The following is a 16,766-nucleotide window of genomic DNA, read 5'->3' on the forward strand; positions in this document are numbered from 1 at the left end:
GAGGGTTCCCCTTTCTCCACATCCTCTCCAGCATCTGTCATTTCCTGACTTGTTAATTTTAGCCATTCTGACTGGTGTGAGGTGATATCTCATTGTGGTTTTGATTTGTATTTCCCTGATGCCTAGTGATGTGGAGCACTGTTTCATGTGTCTGTTGGCCATCGGATGTCTTCTTTGCAGAAATGTCTGTTCATGTCCTCTGCCCATTTCTTGATTGGATTGTTTGTTCTTTGGGTGTTGAGTTTGCTAAATTCCTTATAGATTTTGGATACTAGCCCTTTATCTGATATGTCATTTGCAAATATCTTCTCCCATTCTGTCAGTTGTCTTTTGGTTTTGTTAACTGTTTCCTTTGCTGTGCAAAAGCTTTTGATCTTGATGAAATCCCAATAGTTCATTTTTGCCCTTGCTTCCCTTGCCTTTGCCGTTGTTCCTAGGAAGATGTTACTACGGCTGAGGTCGAAGAGGTTGCTGCCTGCATTCTCCTCAAGGATTTTGATGGATTCCTTTCTCACATTGAGGTCCTTCATCCATTTGGAGTCTATTTTCGTGTGTGGTGTAAGGAAGTGGTCCAATTTCATTTTTCTGCATGTGGCTGTCCAATTTTCCCAGCACCATTTATTGAAGAGGCTGTCTTTTTTCCATTGGACATTCTTTCCTGCTTTGTCGAAGATTAGTTGACCATAGAGTTGAGGGTCGATTTCTGGGCTCTCTATTCTGTTCCACTGATCTATGTGTCTGTTTTTGTGCCAGTACCATGCTGTCTTGATGATGACAGCTTTGTAATAGAGCTTGAAGTCCGGAATTTTGATGCCACCAACTTTGGCTTTCTTTTTCAATATTCCTTTGGCTATTCGAGGTCTTTTCTGGTTCCATATAAATTTTAGGATTATTTGTTCCATTTCTTTGAAAAAAATGGATGGTATTTTGATAGGGATTGCATTAAATGTGTAGATTGCTTTAGGTAGCATGGACATTTTCACAATATTTATTCTTCCAATCCAGGAGCATGGAACATTTTTCCATTTCTTTGTGTCTTCCTCAATTTCTTTCATGAGTACTTTATAATTTTCTGTGTATAGATTCTTAGCCTCTTTGGTTAGGTTTATTCCTAGGTATCTTATAGTTTTGGGTACAATTGTAAATGGGATTGACTCCTTAATTTCTCTTTCTTCAGTCTTGTTGGTGTACAGAAATGCAACTGATTTCTGTGCATTGATTTTATATCCTGACACTTAACTGAATTCCTGTACAAGTTCTAGCAGTTTTGGAGTGGAGTCTTTTGGGTTTTCCACATATAGTATCATATCATCTGCGAAGAGTCATAGTTTGACTTCTTCTTTACCAATTTGGATGCCTTTAATTTCTTTTTGTTGTCTGATTGCTGAGGCTAGGACTTCTAGTACTATGTTGAATAGCAGTGGTGATAATGGACATCCCTGCCGTGTTCCTGACCTTAACGGAAAAGCTTTCAGTTTTTCTCCATTGAGAATGATATTTGCGGTGGGTTTTTCATAGATGGCTTTGATAACATTGAGGTATGTGCCCTGTATCCCTACACTTTGAAGAGTTTTGATCAGGAAGGGATGCTGTACTTTGTCAAATGCTTTTTCAGCATCTATTGAGAGTATCATATGGTTCTTGTTCTCTCTTTTATTAATGTGTTCTATCACATTGATTGATTTGCAGATGTTGAACCAACCCTGCAGCCCTGGAATAAATCCCACTTGATCGTGGTGAATAATCCTTTTAATGTACTGTTGAATCCTATTGGCTAGTATTTTGGCGAGAATTTTTGTGTCCGTGTTCATCAACGATATTGGTCTGTAGTTCTCTTTTTTGGTGGGATCCTTGTCTGGTTTTGGGATCAAGGTGATGCTGGCCTCATAAAATGAGTTTGGAAGTTTTCCTTCCATTTCTATTTTTTGGAACAGTTTCAGGAGAATAGGAATGAGTTCTTCTTTAAATGTTTGGTAGAATTCCCCTGGGAAGCCGTCTGGCCCTGGGCTTTTGTTTGTTTGGAGATTTTTGATGACTGTTTCAATCTCCTTACTGGTTATGGGCCTGTTCAGGTTTTCTATTTCTTCCTGGTTCAGTTGTGGTCGTTTATTGTCTCTAGGAATGCATCCATTTCTTCCAGATTGTCCAATTTGTTGGCGTAGAGTTGCTCATGTATGTTCTTATAATTGTCTGTATTTCTTTTGTGTTAGTTGTGATCTCTCCTCTTTCATTCATGATTTTATTGATTTGGGTCCTTTCTCTTTTCTTTTTGATGAGTCTGGCCAGGGGTTTATCAATCTTATTGATTCTTTCAAAGAACCAGCTCCTAGTTTCATTGATTTTTTCTATTGTTTTTTTGGTTTCTATTTCATTGATTTCTGCTCTGATCTTTATGATTTCTCTTCTCCTGCTGGGTTTAGGGTTTCTTTCTTGTTCTTTCTCCAGCTCCTTTACGTGTAGGGTTAGGTTGTGTACTTGAGACCTTTCTTGTTTCTTGAGAAAGGCTTGTACCGCTATATATTTTCCTCTCAGGACTGCCTTTGCTGTGTCCCACAGATTTTGAACTGTTGTGTTTTCATTATCATTTGTTTCCATGAATTTTTTCAATTCTTCTTTAATTTCCTGGTTAACCCATTCATTCTTTAGAAGGATGCTGTTTAGTCTCCATGTATTTGGGTTCTTTCCAGCTTTCCTCTTGTGATTGAGTTCTAGCTTCAGAGCATTGTGGTCTGAAAATATGCAGGGAATAATCCTAATCTTTTGATACCGGTTGAGACCTGATTTGTGACCCAGGATGTGATCTATTCTGGAGAAGGTTCCATGTGCACTAGAGAAGAATGTGTATTCTGTTGCTTTGGGATGAAATGTTCTGAATATATCTGTGATGTCCATCTGGTCCAGTGTGTCATTTAAGGCCTTTATTTCCTTGTTGATCTTGGGCTTGGATGATCTGTCCATTTCAGTGAGGGGAGTGTTAAAGTCCCCTACTATTATTGTATCATTATTGATGTGTTTCTTTGATTTTGTTATTAATTGGTTGATATAGTTGGCTGCTCCCACGTTAGGGGCATAGATATTTAAAATTGTTAGATCTTCTTGTTGGACAGACCCTTTGAGTAGGATATAGTGTCCTTCCTCATCTCTTATTATAGTCTTTGGCTTAAAATCTAATTGATCTGATATAAGGATTGCCACCCCAGCTTTCTTCTGATGCCCATTAGCATGGTAAATTGTTTTCCACCCCTTCACCTTAAATCTGGAGGTGTCTTCGCGTCTAAAATGAGTTTCTTGTAGGCAACATACTGATGGGTTTTGTTTTTTTATCCATTCTGATACCCTGTGTCTTTTGATTGGGGTATTTAGCCCATTAACGTTCAGGGTAACTATTGAGAGATATGAATTTAGTGCCATTATTATTCTGTAAGGTGACTGTTACTGTATATTGTCTCTGTACCTTTCTGATCTACTCCTTTTAGGCTCTCTCTTTGCTTAGAGGACCCCTTTCAATATTTCCTGTAGAGCTGGTTTGGTGTTTGCAAATTCTTTCAGTTTTTGTTTGTTCTGGAAGCTTTTTATCTCTCCTATTTTCAATGATAGCCTAGCTGGATAGAGTATTCTTGGCTGTATGTTTTTCTCGTTTAGTGCTCTGAATATATCATGCCAGCTCTTCCTGGCCTGCCAGGTCTCTATGGATAAGTCTGTCGCCAATCTAATATTTTTACCATTGTATGTTACAGACTTCTTTTCTCGGGCTGCTTTCAGGATTTTCTCTTTGTCACTAAGACTTGTAAATTTTACTATTAGGTGACGGGGTGTGGACCTATTCTTGTTGACTTTGAGGGGGGTTCTCTGCATCTCCTGGATTTTGATGCTTGTTCCCTTTGCCATATTAGGGAAATTCTCTCCAATGATTCTCTCCAATAGACCTTCTGCTTCCCTCTCTGTTTCTTCTTCTTCTGGAATCCCAATTATTCTAATGTTGTTTCGTCTTATGGTGTCACTTATCTCTCGAATTCTCCCCTCATGGTCCAGTAGCTGTTTGTCCCTCTTTTGCTCGGCTTCCTTATTCTCTGTCATTTGGTCTTCTATATCACTAATTCTTTCTTCTGCCTCATTTATCCTAGCAGTGAGAGCCTCCATTTTTGATTGCACCTCATTAATAGCTTTTTTGATTTCAACTTGGTTAGATTTCAGTTCTTTAATTTCTCCAGAAAGGGCTTTAATATCTCCAGAGAGGGTTTCTCTAATATCTTCCATGCCTTTTTTGAGCCCGGCTAGAATGTTCAGAATCGTCATTCTGAACTCTTGATCTGACATATTACCAATGTCTGTGTTGATTAGGTCCCTAGCCTTCGGTACTGTCTCTTGTTCTTTTGTTTGTGGTGATTTTTTCCGCCTTGTCATTTTGTCCAGATAAGAGGATATGAAGGAGCAAATAAACTACTAAAAGGGTGGCAAAGACCCCAGAAAAATGCGCTGTAACCAAATCAGAAGAGACCCCAAATTGTGGGGGGGAGAGAGGGGATAAAAACAGGTTCTGAAAAAAAAAAAGAAAAAAAAAAGAAAAAAATTTAAAAAATAAAACAAAAAAATATAAAAAAGAAAGAAAAAATATATATATTTAGATGAAGTAGTCAAAAAACGTTAAAAAAGAAAAGGGTAAAAGTTTTAAAAAATTTAGCAGAAGAAGAAAAAAGAAAAAAAATTGAAAAAAGAAAAAAAAAATTGAAGTAGCTGCAAGACTAAAGAATCATGGGGAGAAAGCCATGAGTTCCGTGCTTTGCTTTCTCCTCCTCTGGAATTGCTCTGCTGTCTTAGGAATTGAACCTGCTTTCTCCTTGATAGATGAACTTCGTCCTGGCTGGATATTTTGTTGCTCTTCTGGGGGAGGGGCCTGTTGTAGTGACTCTCAAGTGTCTTTGCCCGAGGCGGGATTGCACCGCCCTTACCGGCCGCCGGACTAAGTAATCGGCTCGGGTTCGCTTTTGGGAGCTTCTGTTCCCTGAACGCTTTCCGTAGAGTTCCAGAGGACGGGAATGAAAATGGCGGCCTCCCAGTCTCCAGCCCGGAGGAGCCGAGAGCCTGGGGCCCCACTCCTCAGTGCGCCCCCAGAGGACAGCACCCAATCACTCCCGTATCCCCAGCCTCTAGCCGCGCTTCGAGCTCACCCAGCCCGCGACCAGTTCAAGGTAACCCCGAGCTGAGAGTTCAGTCCTCGGCTCTGTCTCTGCAGCCGGCTTCTCCGTTCTAATACCTGTGAGCTCTCCGACACTCTGACACCCCCGATCCTTCTGTGACCCTGTGGGGCCTGGGGCCACGCTGACCCCGCGTGGGCTTCACCCTGGTTTAGCCTCTGGAGCAATGTCCCTCAGTGAAACAGACTTTTAAAAGTCCTGATTTTGTGCTCCGTTGCTCCGCCGCTTGCTGGGAGCCGGCCCTTCCCCCTGTGGTCTATCTTCCGGTCGTTTTCGATTCACTTCTCCGCCAGTCGTACCTTTCAGAAAGTGGTTGATTTTCTGTTTCTAGAGTTGCTGTTCTTCTTCTCTTCGCTCTCCCGTTGGATTTGTAGGTGTTTGCAATGTTTAGATAAGCTATCGAGCTGATCTCCTGCTACCTGATGTAGTCTCAGGCTGCTACTTCTCCGCCATCTTGACTCCTCCCCCCCTCTTCTTTTTTTTTTAATTTTATTTTTTTCAGTGTCCAAAATTCATTGTTTATGCATCACAGCCATTGCTCCATGCAATATGTGCCCTCCATAATACCCACTACCAGGCTCACCCATCCCTTACCACCCCCCCTCCAAAACCCTCAGTTTGTTTCTAACCGTAAGCCTCAGATTGTTTCTCAAGCGTCCACAGTCTTTCATGGTTGTCTTCCCCTCCGATTTCCTCCAACTCACTTCTCCTCTCCATCTCCCAGTGTCCTCAGTGTTATTCCTTCTGCTCCACAAGTAAGTGAAACCATATGATAATTGACTTTCTCTGCTTGACTTATTTCACTCAGCATAATCTCTTCCAGTCCCATCCATGTTGATCCAAAAGTTGGGTATTCATCCTTTCTGATGGAGGCATAATACTCCATTGTATATAAATGACCATATCTTCTTTATCCATTCATCTGTTGAAAGGGCATCTTGGCTCTTTCCACAGTTTGATGACTGTGGCCATTGCTGCTATGAATATTGGGGTGCTTTTCACTATATCTGTATCTTTGGGGTAAATACCCAGTAGTACAATTGCAGGGTTATAGGGTAGCTCTATTTTTAATTTCTTAAGGAATCTCCACACTGTTTTCCAAAGTGGCTGCACCAGCTTGCATTCCCACCAACAGTATAAGAGGGTTCCCCTTTCTCCACATCCTCTCACTTGTTGTTTACTGTTTTGTTAATTTGGCCATCTACTGGTGTAAGGTGGTATCTAAGTATGGTTTTGATTTGAATCACCCTGATGGCTAATGATGATGAACATTTTTTCATATGTCTGTTAGCCATTTGTATGTCTTCTTTGGAAAAGTGTCTGTTCAAGTCTTCTGCCCATTTTTTGATGTGATTATCTATCTTGTGTGTGTTGAGTTTGAGGAGTTCTTTATAGATCTTAGATATCAGCCCTTTGTAGTGTCACTTGAGAGTATCTTCTCCCATTCCATTTTTGTTTTGTTGACTGTTTCCTTTGCTGTGCAAAAGCTTTGATCTTGATGAAGTCCCAAAAGTTCATTTTTGCTTTTGTTTCCTTTGCCCTTGGAGACATGTCTTAAAAGAAGTCTCTGTGGCCGAGGGGGAAGAGGTTACTGCTTATGTTCTCCTCTAGGATTTTGATAATTCCTGCCTCACATTGAGGTCTTTTATCCATTTTGAGTTTATCTTTGTGTATGATGTAAGAGAGTGGTCAGGTTTCATTCTTCTGTGCATAGCTGTCCAATTTTCCCAGTAACCAGAAGAGACTGTCTTTTTTCCACTGTGTATTTTTTCCTGCTTTGTTGAAGATTAGTTGACCATAGAGTTGAGGGTTCATATCTGGGTTCTCTATCTGTTCCACTGGTCTATGTGTCTGTTTTTGTGCCAGTACCATGCTGTCTTGGTGATCACAGCTTTGTAGTAAAGCTTGAAATCAGGCAACGTGATGCTCCCAGGTTTGTTTTTCTTTTTCAGCATTTCCTTAGCAATTCAGGGTCTCTTCTGGTTCCATACAAATTTTAGAATTGTTTGTTCCTGCTCTTTGAAAAATGGCCAGTGGAATTTTGATTGGGATGACATTGAAAGTATAGATGGCTCTAGACTGTATAGACATTTTAACAATATTTATTCTTCCGATCCATGATCATGGAATACTCTTCCATCTTTTTGTGTCTTCTTCAATTTCTTTCATGAGTGTTTTGTAGTTCTCGAGTACAGATCCTTTACCTCTTTGGTTAGGTTTATTCCCAGGTATCTCATGGTTCTTGGTGCTTTAGTAAATGGAATCAATTCTGTAATTTCCCTTTCTGTATTTTCATTGTTAGTGTATAAGAAGGCCGCTGATTTCTGTACATTGATTTTGTATCCTGCCATATTACTGAATTGCTGTATGAGTTCTAGTAGTTTGGAGGTGGAGACTTTGGGTTTTCCATATAAAGTATCATGTCATCTGTGAAGACAGAGAGTTTGACTTCTTCATTGCCAACACCATTGAATACCTTTTATTTCTTTTTGTTGTCTGATTGCTGTTGCTAGGACTTCTAGTACTATGTTGAACAACAGTGGCAAGAGTGGACATCCTTGTCATGTCCCTGATCTCAAAGGGAAAGCTGTCAGCTTTTCCCCATTGAGGATGGTATTTGCTGTGGGTTTTTCATAGATAGATTTCATGAAGTTGAGGAATGTTCCCTTTATCCATATACTTTGGATCGTTTTAATCAGGAACGGCTGCTGTATCTTGTCAGATGCTTTTTATGCATCAATTGAGAGGACCATTTAGTTCTTCTCTCTTCTCTTATTTGATTTGTTCTGTCACATTGATTTGCGAATGTTGAACCACACTTGCATCCCATGAATGAATCTGCCTGTTCATGGTGGATAATCTTTTTAATGTACTGTTGGATCCTACTAACTAGGATCTTGTTGAGAATCTTAGCATCCATATTCATCAGGGATATTGGTCTGAAATTCTCCTTTTTGGTGGGGTCTTTGCCTGGTTTGGGGATCAGGGTAATGCTGGCTTCATAAAAAGAGTCTAGAAGTTTTCCTTCTGTTTCTATTTTTTGAAACAGCTTCAGGAGAATAGGTATTTCTTCTTTGAATGTTTGTACAGTTTTCCAGGGAATCCGTCTGGTTGGGCTCTTGTTTTTGGGGAGGTTTCTGATCACTGCTTCAATCTCGTTACTAGATATTGGCCTATTCAGGTTGTCAATTTCTTCCTGATTCAGTTTTGGAAATTTATAGGTTTCCAGGAATGCATCCATTTTGTCTAGGTTGCTTAGCTTACTGGTATATAACTGTTAATAATAATTTCTTTTCTTTCTTTCTTTTTTTTTTTTTAAAGATTTTGTTTATTTATTTGATGGATAGAGATCCCAAGTAGGCAGGGAGGCAGGCAGAAAGAGGGGGAAGCAGGCTCCCTGCTGAGCGGAGAGCTGGATACAGGGCTTCATCCCAGGACTCTGAGATCATAACCTGAGCCGATTGCAGAGGCTTAACCCATTGAGCCACCCAGGTGCCCCTATTGATAATAATTTCTGATGATTGTTTCTATTTCCTTGGTATTAGTTGTGATCTCTCCCTTTTCACTCATAATTTTATTAATTTGGGTCTTCTCTCCTTTTGGATTAGTTTGGCCAATGGTTTATGGATCTTATTGATTCTTTCAAGAACCCAGCTTCTAGTTTCATTGATGTGGTCTACTGTATCTGTAGTTTCTATCTCATTGATCTCTGCTCTAATCTTGATTATTTCCCTTCTTGTATGTGGGGTTGGCTTAATTTGTTGTTGATTCTCCAATTCTTTAAGGTATCAAGAGATCTGGTGTATTCTGGTTTTTTCAATTTTTTTGAGGGAGGCTTGGTTGGCTATGTATTTCCCCCTTAGGACCGCCTTTGCCGTATCCCATAAGATTTGGCCCAGAGTGTCTTCATTCTCATTGGTTTCCATGAATTGTTTTAAGTTCTTCTTTAATTTCCTGGTTGATCCAAACATTCTTAAGCAGGTGGTCTTTAGCTTCCAAGTGTTTGAATTCCTTCCAAACTTTTTCTTGTGGTTGAGTTCCAGTTTCAAAGTGTTGTGGTCTGAGAATATGCAGGGAATAATCTCAGTCTTTTGGTGTCAGTTGAGCCCTGATTTGTGACCCAGTATGTCGTCTATTCTGGAGAAAGTTCTATGTGTACTTGAGAAGAATCAGTATTCTGTTGTTTTAGCATGGAATGTTCTGTATATATCTATGAGGTCCATCTGGTCCATTGTGTCATTCAATGCACTTGTTTATTTTCTGTTTGAATGATCTGTTACTGAGAGTGGCATGTTAAGATCCCCTACTATTAATGTATTCATATCAGTGTGACTCTTTATCTCGATTAACAGTTGTCTTATGTAGTGACAGCATGGAATCCATTAGGGCAGAAGATTAGGGCAGAAGTGAAAGCCGCCCAAGAGGAAGTTAAAAATGCTATCACTGAGATCCAGTCTAATCTAAATACTCCAACAGCTAGGGTAACCGAGGCAGAAGATAGAATTAGTGATCTAGAGGACAAACTGATAAGAGAAAAAGGATTAGGAGGAGGCCTGGAACAAATAGCTTAGAAGCCATGAAAACAGATTTAGGGAAATAAATGACGCCATGAAATGTTCCAGTGTCAGAATTATTGGGATCCCTGAGGGGGAGGAGAAAGAAAGAAGACTAGAAGATAGAGATGAACAAATTCTCCCTGAAAATTTTCCCAATCTGGGTAATAGAACCAGCGTTCATGTCCTACAGGTAGAAAGAATGCCCCCCAAGATCAACAAATCTAGAAAGACCTTGAGGCACGTGATTGTAAGACTGACCGATCATAATTTTAGACAAGAGCTTTTGAGAGCAGCTAGGGGGAAGAGATTATTTACATACAGAGTTAGGTCCATCAGAATAATGTCAGACCTATCCACAGAAGTCTGGCAAGTCAGAAAGGGCTGGCAAGACATATTCAGGGCACTAAATGAGAAGAACATGCAGCCAACAATACTTTATCCAGCTAGGCTGACATTCAAAATGGATAGAGAGATAAAGACCTTCCAAGACCAGCAAGATTTAAAAGAGAATGTGACCTCCAAGCTAGCAGTACAAGAAATATTAAGGGGGGGAAGGTTCTATAAAATGAGAAAGAACGCAAGAGTATCCTAGAATAGAAATTTACAGAGACAATCTATAGAAACAAGGACTTCACAGACAACATGTCAATTAAAACGTATCTTTCAATAATCACTGTCAATGTGAATGGCCTAAACGCTCCCATAAAACGGCACAGTCTTGCAGATTGGAAAAAAGGATAGGACCCATCCATATGTTGTCTACAAGAGACCGATTTGGAACGTAAAGATACATCCAGACTGAAAGCAAAGGGATGGAGAAGCATCCTTCATCGCAATGGGCCTCAAAAGAAAGCTGGGGTAGCAATTCTCATATCAGATAAATTAGATTTTAAACTAAAGACTGTAGTCAGAGATAACAGAAGGACGCTTCATCATTCTTTTTTTTTTTTTTTAAAGATTTTATTTATTCATTTGACAGAGATCACAAGTAGGCGGAGAGGCAGGCAGAGAGAGGAGGAAGCAGGCTCCCTGCTGAGCAGAGAGCCCAATGCGGTGCTCGATCCCAGGATCCCGAGATCATGACCTGAGCCGAAGGCAGAGGCTTTAACCTACTGAGCCACCCAGGTGCCCCATACTTCATCATTCTTAAAGGGTCTTTCCACTAAGAAGATCTAACAATTGTAAATATTTATGCCCACAACTGTCTTCTTAATAAGAGAGTAAAAATTCAGCTTCATGGAACGTTATAAGCTGATCTGGGACTCATATTAATTCCTCCAAGGTATTAATTAATAATACAGCTTGCGTACTTGCTTTGGGAGCACGTATACTAACACCAGCCCCAAACTTGGAAGCAGGGGCCTCTAAGCAATATAATGGCTTTCCTAAGCCCCCATGTTAGATACTCAGAAGGGTCCATAACTAATCATGTGAATACCCTTTTGTTTGTGCTACTAGGGGAAATAAGCTAGAAAGTTTCCCAGGAGGAAATGTGATGTTACTGGCAGTCATAATAGTTGCAGGAGTAACTACTGGTAACTGACAAAAATGTTGGTAAGCAGTTCACTGCATTTGTATGTAGTACTATAATAATTCACTGATCTTCATAATGATGAGTTTAGGACTTCAAGATTAAGTCTTAATCTCCCTCTGTTTAAGGAAACAAATACATTCTAGTGTAGAAAGATTTCCATTAGTGGTTGAAAGGTTTAGAATTTTAAGACTTTGTGTATATAAGTTGGTAAGCTGTAGTTATGTGGCAAAATATCTCACCTCATCTCATCTTTCTATAAAGGCAGTAGAAGGGATCAAAGAGAGTTATTAACCATAGGATGCTTGGGGTTTTTTTTTTAGTTTACAAGAATTTTAAGAAAGGATCTTTGTCTCATAGTCATCATTTCATTTCTGACAGCATGTAGTACTGAATCTTAATCAAAATACATACTATCTAAATACTTATCATGTATCATATAAATATGTGTGTGTATATATACATACGTGTGTGTTTACATATATATATATGTAAAGATATATATAAAAGGTAAACTTTCCTTAAATAAGAACACTTCTCTTTCAGGAGAAGGCTTTAACAACAAATCGGATGTTACTTTTATCATTGATGAAACAAAGCTGTCTCCTAATTACTGCCAAGTTGTCTCATGTCATTTTGTAACCAATTTATGACAGAGACTGATTCCTGATACCCATTCTATTAATGGAGTTCTTTTTTGTTAGAACTCAAAAAATGTGTTGTAGGGGCACCTGGGTGTCTCAGTGGTTTAAGCCGCTGCCTTTGGCTCAGGTCATGATCTCAGGGTCCTGGGATCGAGTCCCACCTCCGGCTCTCTGCTCTGAAGGGAGCCTGCTTCCCTCTCACTCTCTCTGCCTGCCTTTCTATCTACTTGTGATCTCTCTCTGTCAAATAAATAAATAAAATCTTTAAAAAAAAAAATGTGTTGTAGAACCCTTTTTAAATGGCAGTGTATTGTGTGCCAACTTTTTAACCTGGGCTTATGGTAGTGATTTTTTTTTCTTTGTTTTTTTGTTTTGTTTTGTTTTTGAGGTTTGGATTTTTTTGTTCTTGTTTTATCCTCAGTAAACTGTTGGAAAATAGGGAATTGTCTTGATTTCTGTTCAAGATGAAACCCAAGATCTCATATGGACCATGTAGCCAACTCATCTTTTTCTCTACCATATAGCAGTGCAGCTTTGAAATGAGTATTCTAGCTCATCTTCCTGTGTTTCATTGTGGACTACTGAAGAGAAGAGCAGGAACAGCAGAGCTTCTGTAATAGAATTGTAGTTCTTGAGCTTGGGAAAGGAGTGTTAGCATGATCTTCTTAGCATTCTTCTTTTTTTCTTTTTTTAAAGATTTTATTTATTTATTTAAAAGAGAGAGAGAGATCATGAGAGAGGGGGAGGGTCAGAGGTAGAATCAGACTCCCAACTGAGCCCAGGAGCCTGATGTGGGGCTCCATCCTGGAGCCGTGTGGGGGCTCCATCCTGGGACTCCGGGATCCTGACCTGAGCCAAAGGCAAATGCTTATTAATTGACTGAGCCACCCAGGCGCCCCCTCATATCATTATTTTTCATGAGGAAACAAGCCCACTTTAATGTCCTGTACAAGTACCTGCCCTGCTTAGCTTGTTTTTCTTTAGGAAGTGTAGGAAGATATTATAAAAACATTTATTTTGTGGCCATACATACACACACACATACTTACACACACACACACACATTATTTGGTATTAGTGCCTATGAGAAAAAGCACTGAAAACTTGTGCATGGTCAGTTATTAAGATGTCGAGTCTACCATGTGTTCTCTTATGGGTAGCAGCCAATGCAGTGCTTTCCCAGCCTCTCTACTTGCTAATAGCTCAAGATATGAAAAGCAGAATTATCTCCAGCACATGTCTCTTTTACCCCCATGGGAAAAAATCAGCTAAAACGTGTGTGTATGTATAGAATTTTGCTTTATGGTGACTTCAATGGGATGAATGGAAATTGAATTATCTACATTTTATACAGACGCTTACAGCACAGAATACATAAGTGGTGTGAGTTCTCTTCTCAGAGTGAAAAATCATCAGCCCGATTCTAGTATGTGGGCTGATAGTGCCAGATAGATTGGTATTTAAATCCAGGTTGTGTCATATATTAGCTTTCTCCTGTGCAAGCAGTTTTAATATTATTGCTGCTGTTAGCATCATTTTTAAAATGGGTGCATCTCATAAGATGGTAGAAGAGATTCATTTGGGAGGAAATGTAATATTCTATTACGCACATTTAATAGTTTAATTAATATATTTCCTTTCCCTAATTCTGCTCTGTTCCCAAACCCCATTTCATCTTGATTCTTAATATTTTTGTGAGTACTGATTAATCACATTGGTACAAGGATGAGAAATGCAAAAAGGAAGTTCATTCCTTTAAAAAGTCATATGGGCCTCTCAGTGTGTTGGGAGAGATGGTTAATTGCTCTATTAATCATAACCTTGTATTTACTAGTTAAAGATATATTGAATAGTTTTTAAGGATTGCTTTGTTAAGCAAGAGAAATATGTGCTTCTGGCCAGTGATTTGCAGATCCCTTCATAACCACATTTTTTTTTCAAAGAATAATGTAACTAAAAAATGCAGGCTGATTTCATGCATCACTGCCCATACCACTTGTAAAGTTCACTGACCTGGATGTGACTTTCCTAGTAAAAAATCTAAGTGGCTTGACAGAGAACGTATAGCTGACTTTCCATCTCACTACATTGAAATAGCATGGTCTTTCAAATGAAATTTTTCTTTGAAGGGACTGGTAATTTAAAAGAGGACTTATTCTAATTTGTAGAGTTCATTTATGACCTTGTAAAACTTTACTTTTTGTCCACCGATTTGCTGAACTTTCATATGTAGTAGGTAATTAATCTTTGTTTCAGAAATATACCTTTTATTTTTACTGAAGTATCTTTTATGGAAAATATAAAATCTTAAGATGAAGAAATCTTCACAGGATTCCATAAAATAATGTTCTCTCATTATCGCCTAAATATGTAGTCTAATTATTCCTTAAATTGAGTCTCTCAGATTGAAGGGAATAAAAGAAGAAACCAAATTCTCTCATGCAGTTTAAAGTGCTTTAAAATAGAATTTTATTATAAGGAAAAAATAAATATTACATGTTTTATAGTTAAAACGGAGAAGAAGACGGTACAATTTAGTGATGATGTTCAAGTGGAAACAATAGAGCCAGAACCAGAGCAAGCCTTTATTGATGAAGTAAGTGATTTCCTCTGCGAGAGTTGGTATTCAATACTTGGTATTGAAGTTTAAGTGTTTTTATTGTCGTCTTTAAAAAAAATTGCTTGATTAATGCATGTATTTTATGTTATAACATTCAAGCAATATAGACAAAGCAAAGATTGTCCTTGAAACTCTAGTCTCATTCTGTACCTCATCAAAAATCCTGCTTAATATTCCATAGAATGGGTTCATATGATTTAATTATTTTGCTATTGGAGCTTGGTTTTTTTGCAGTTTTTTAAAAAAATTATTGCAAATACAATTGTAGTGAAATTTTTTTTAAAATGATTTTATTTATTTATTTGACAAGCAGAGTGAGCAAGAGGATGAGGGAGAAGCAGGACCCCCTGCTGAGCAGGGAGCCTGATGTGGGGCTCCATCCCAGGACCCTGGGATTATGACCTGAGCCAAAGGCAGACACTTAATGACTGAGCCACCCAGGCGACCCTGGAGTAAAATTTTTTTGGACGAAATATATTTAATAGACTATGTGACTGTCTTATTTGCAATGATCAGTACTTAATGCTCTGGAAATTACATCGTTTTTAACATTTTAAACTTAGGAAAAATGATGTGTCCTCTTTAAAATATTTGAAGGGATTCTGTAGGTTTTTAGCCACCTTTGGGAGGAGCCAAAACCAGAAAATTTGAAGAGTACTCTTAGAGAAAGAGACTGTCTAAGACTGTGCTGAAAGTCAGGGAATCTGACTGGATCAGGGAAAGTTTTGTTTGGCCAATTTCATTGCATAAGAAAATGTGTGTAGAGTCAGCCTAGTGGTGTGTATAGATATCTCATTTCTTTGATATTAGATAATTTCAAATAGGGTGTAATATTTTATAAACAAAACAAAAAGTAACCACATGTTACTTTCTCTCATGTTAGCTCCACTTCCCTCCCTTTTTTTCCTTTGCTATAGGCATAGTTTTCTGACACATGCCTTCTTTTCTAGGCTACTTAAAATGGAAATTGTGAATCTTTTACATTGAAACATAGTGTCTATTTTAAGATATAAAATTCTTTTGACTTTAGAAGAGTTTTTTTTATATATTTGTGTTGCTTTCATTGTCCAGTGATTAGTTCATCTCTCAAGCTCTTCTTTGCAGAAACAGTTTTTGTTTTGATTTAAATGACTATGTAAAATTGGTAGTCCATTTTACATTTACCTAATGTACCTGTGTTTAGTAACATAACCATGTAAAAACCGTGCATGGAGAAAACTTTGTTGTTATTATTATAGTATTATTCTTCGGAGATCAGTATTTTGATTCTTAAAAATGTACATGTAAGTGCATATATACTTATGTAATATATAGGTGTATTTATATAATGATGGCTTCCATTGGTTTTTATAAGGAAAGATTCTGAAATAGATCTGAGTCCTTACTTTGAGATGCCTTCCAGCCTTCTCACATAGGAAAATAGAGAAACCACAAATCTTCTTCCTTCCTTTTACGACAGACTGAAATATTGGTGGAAAGAAAATGTAGAATAAAATCTTATGGCCCTACTTAGAAGGAGAAGAGCTGTAATATAGCTGAGCTATGCCTTGCTAAAACAGCTGCTGTATTCACCATGGTGGAGAAGTAATAATGAGTTGTTAGTCATAAGCAATGCCATCTTAAGAGAGAAGTTACCAAGGCTACAGCTGCTCCAAAACAAAATGACAGAGAAATCCACAGCATGACATAACAGATTGAAGAACTCACACGTTGTAAGTTTAAATATGGCTCTATTTCTTCTCAATTTAAGAGTCTCTGTTAGCAGTTTCGAAAGTAAGTAGGAAGAGCTTTCAAAGCTCTGACTTCACATGGTACTAAAGAGAACACAGATACTAAATATGTAAAAGCAAAATTGGAGTCTCTATATGAATCACAAAATTTCTCCATCCTTTATCTAATTAATGAAGTGAGACCGTATTGTTGCTCAATGATTTATTGCTTTTTCTATTAACTATTTAATTAATTCCTATAGGACAAAATGGACCAATTGCTACAGATGTTGCAAAGTACAGATCCCAGTGATGATCAACCAGATCTTCCAGAGTTACTTCATCTTGAAGGTAAACTATTTTCCATTCACTTTCCACATAAAAAAATAATCATATATCTAGTGTTCTGTTACAGAATAGTTTTATATTTAAATAAAATTGAGAATGATATAAAAAATATTAACATTTCTACTCTATGACTTGGTTTCACTTATATGAATATTCATGAGAG

The 16,766-nt window shown here is 38.3% G+C and overlaps 1 protein-coding gene across 1 annotated transcript in view; it reads left to right on the forward strand.

The window, feature by feature from the left end:
* STAM (signal transducing adaptor molecule) overlaps positions 1-16,766 on the forward strand; it is a 92,198-nt gene that overhangs the window by 54,342 nt on the left and 21,090 nt on the right. The window contains exons 9-10 of the mRNA XM_046013754.1: positions 14,434-14,522; positions 16,519-16,606. Coding sequence (XP_045869710.1) covers positions 14,434-14,522; positions 16,519-16,606 — 177 coding nt within the window. The remainder of the gene's footprint in view (positions 1-14,433; positions 14,523-16,518; positions 16,607-16,766) is intronic.

The sequence above is a fragment of the Meles meles genome, chromosome 7 (genome assembly GCF_922984935.1).
Source record: "Meles meles chromosome 7, mMelMel3.1 paternal haplotype, whole genome shotgun sequence".
Lineage (NCBI taxonomy): Eukaryota > Metazoa > Chordata > Mammalia > Carnivora > Mustelidae > Meles > Meles meles.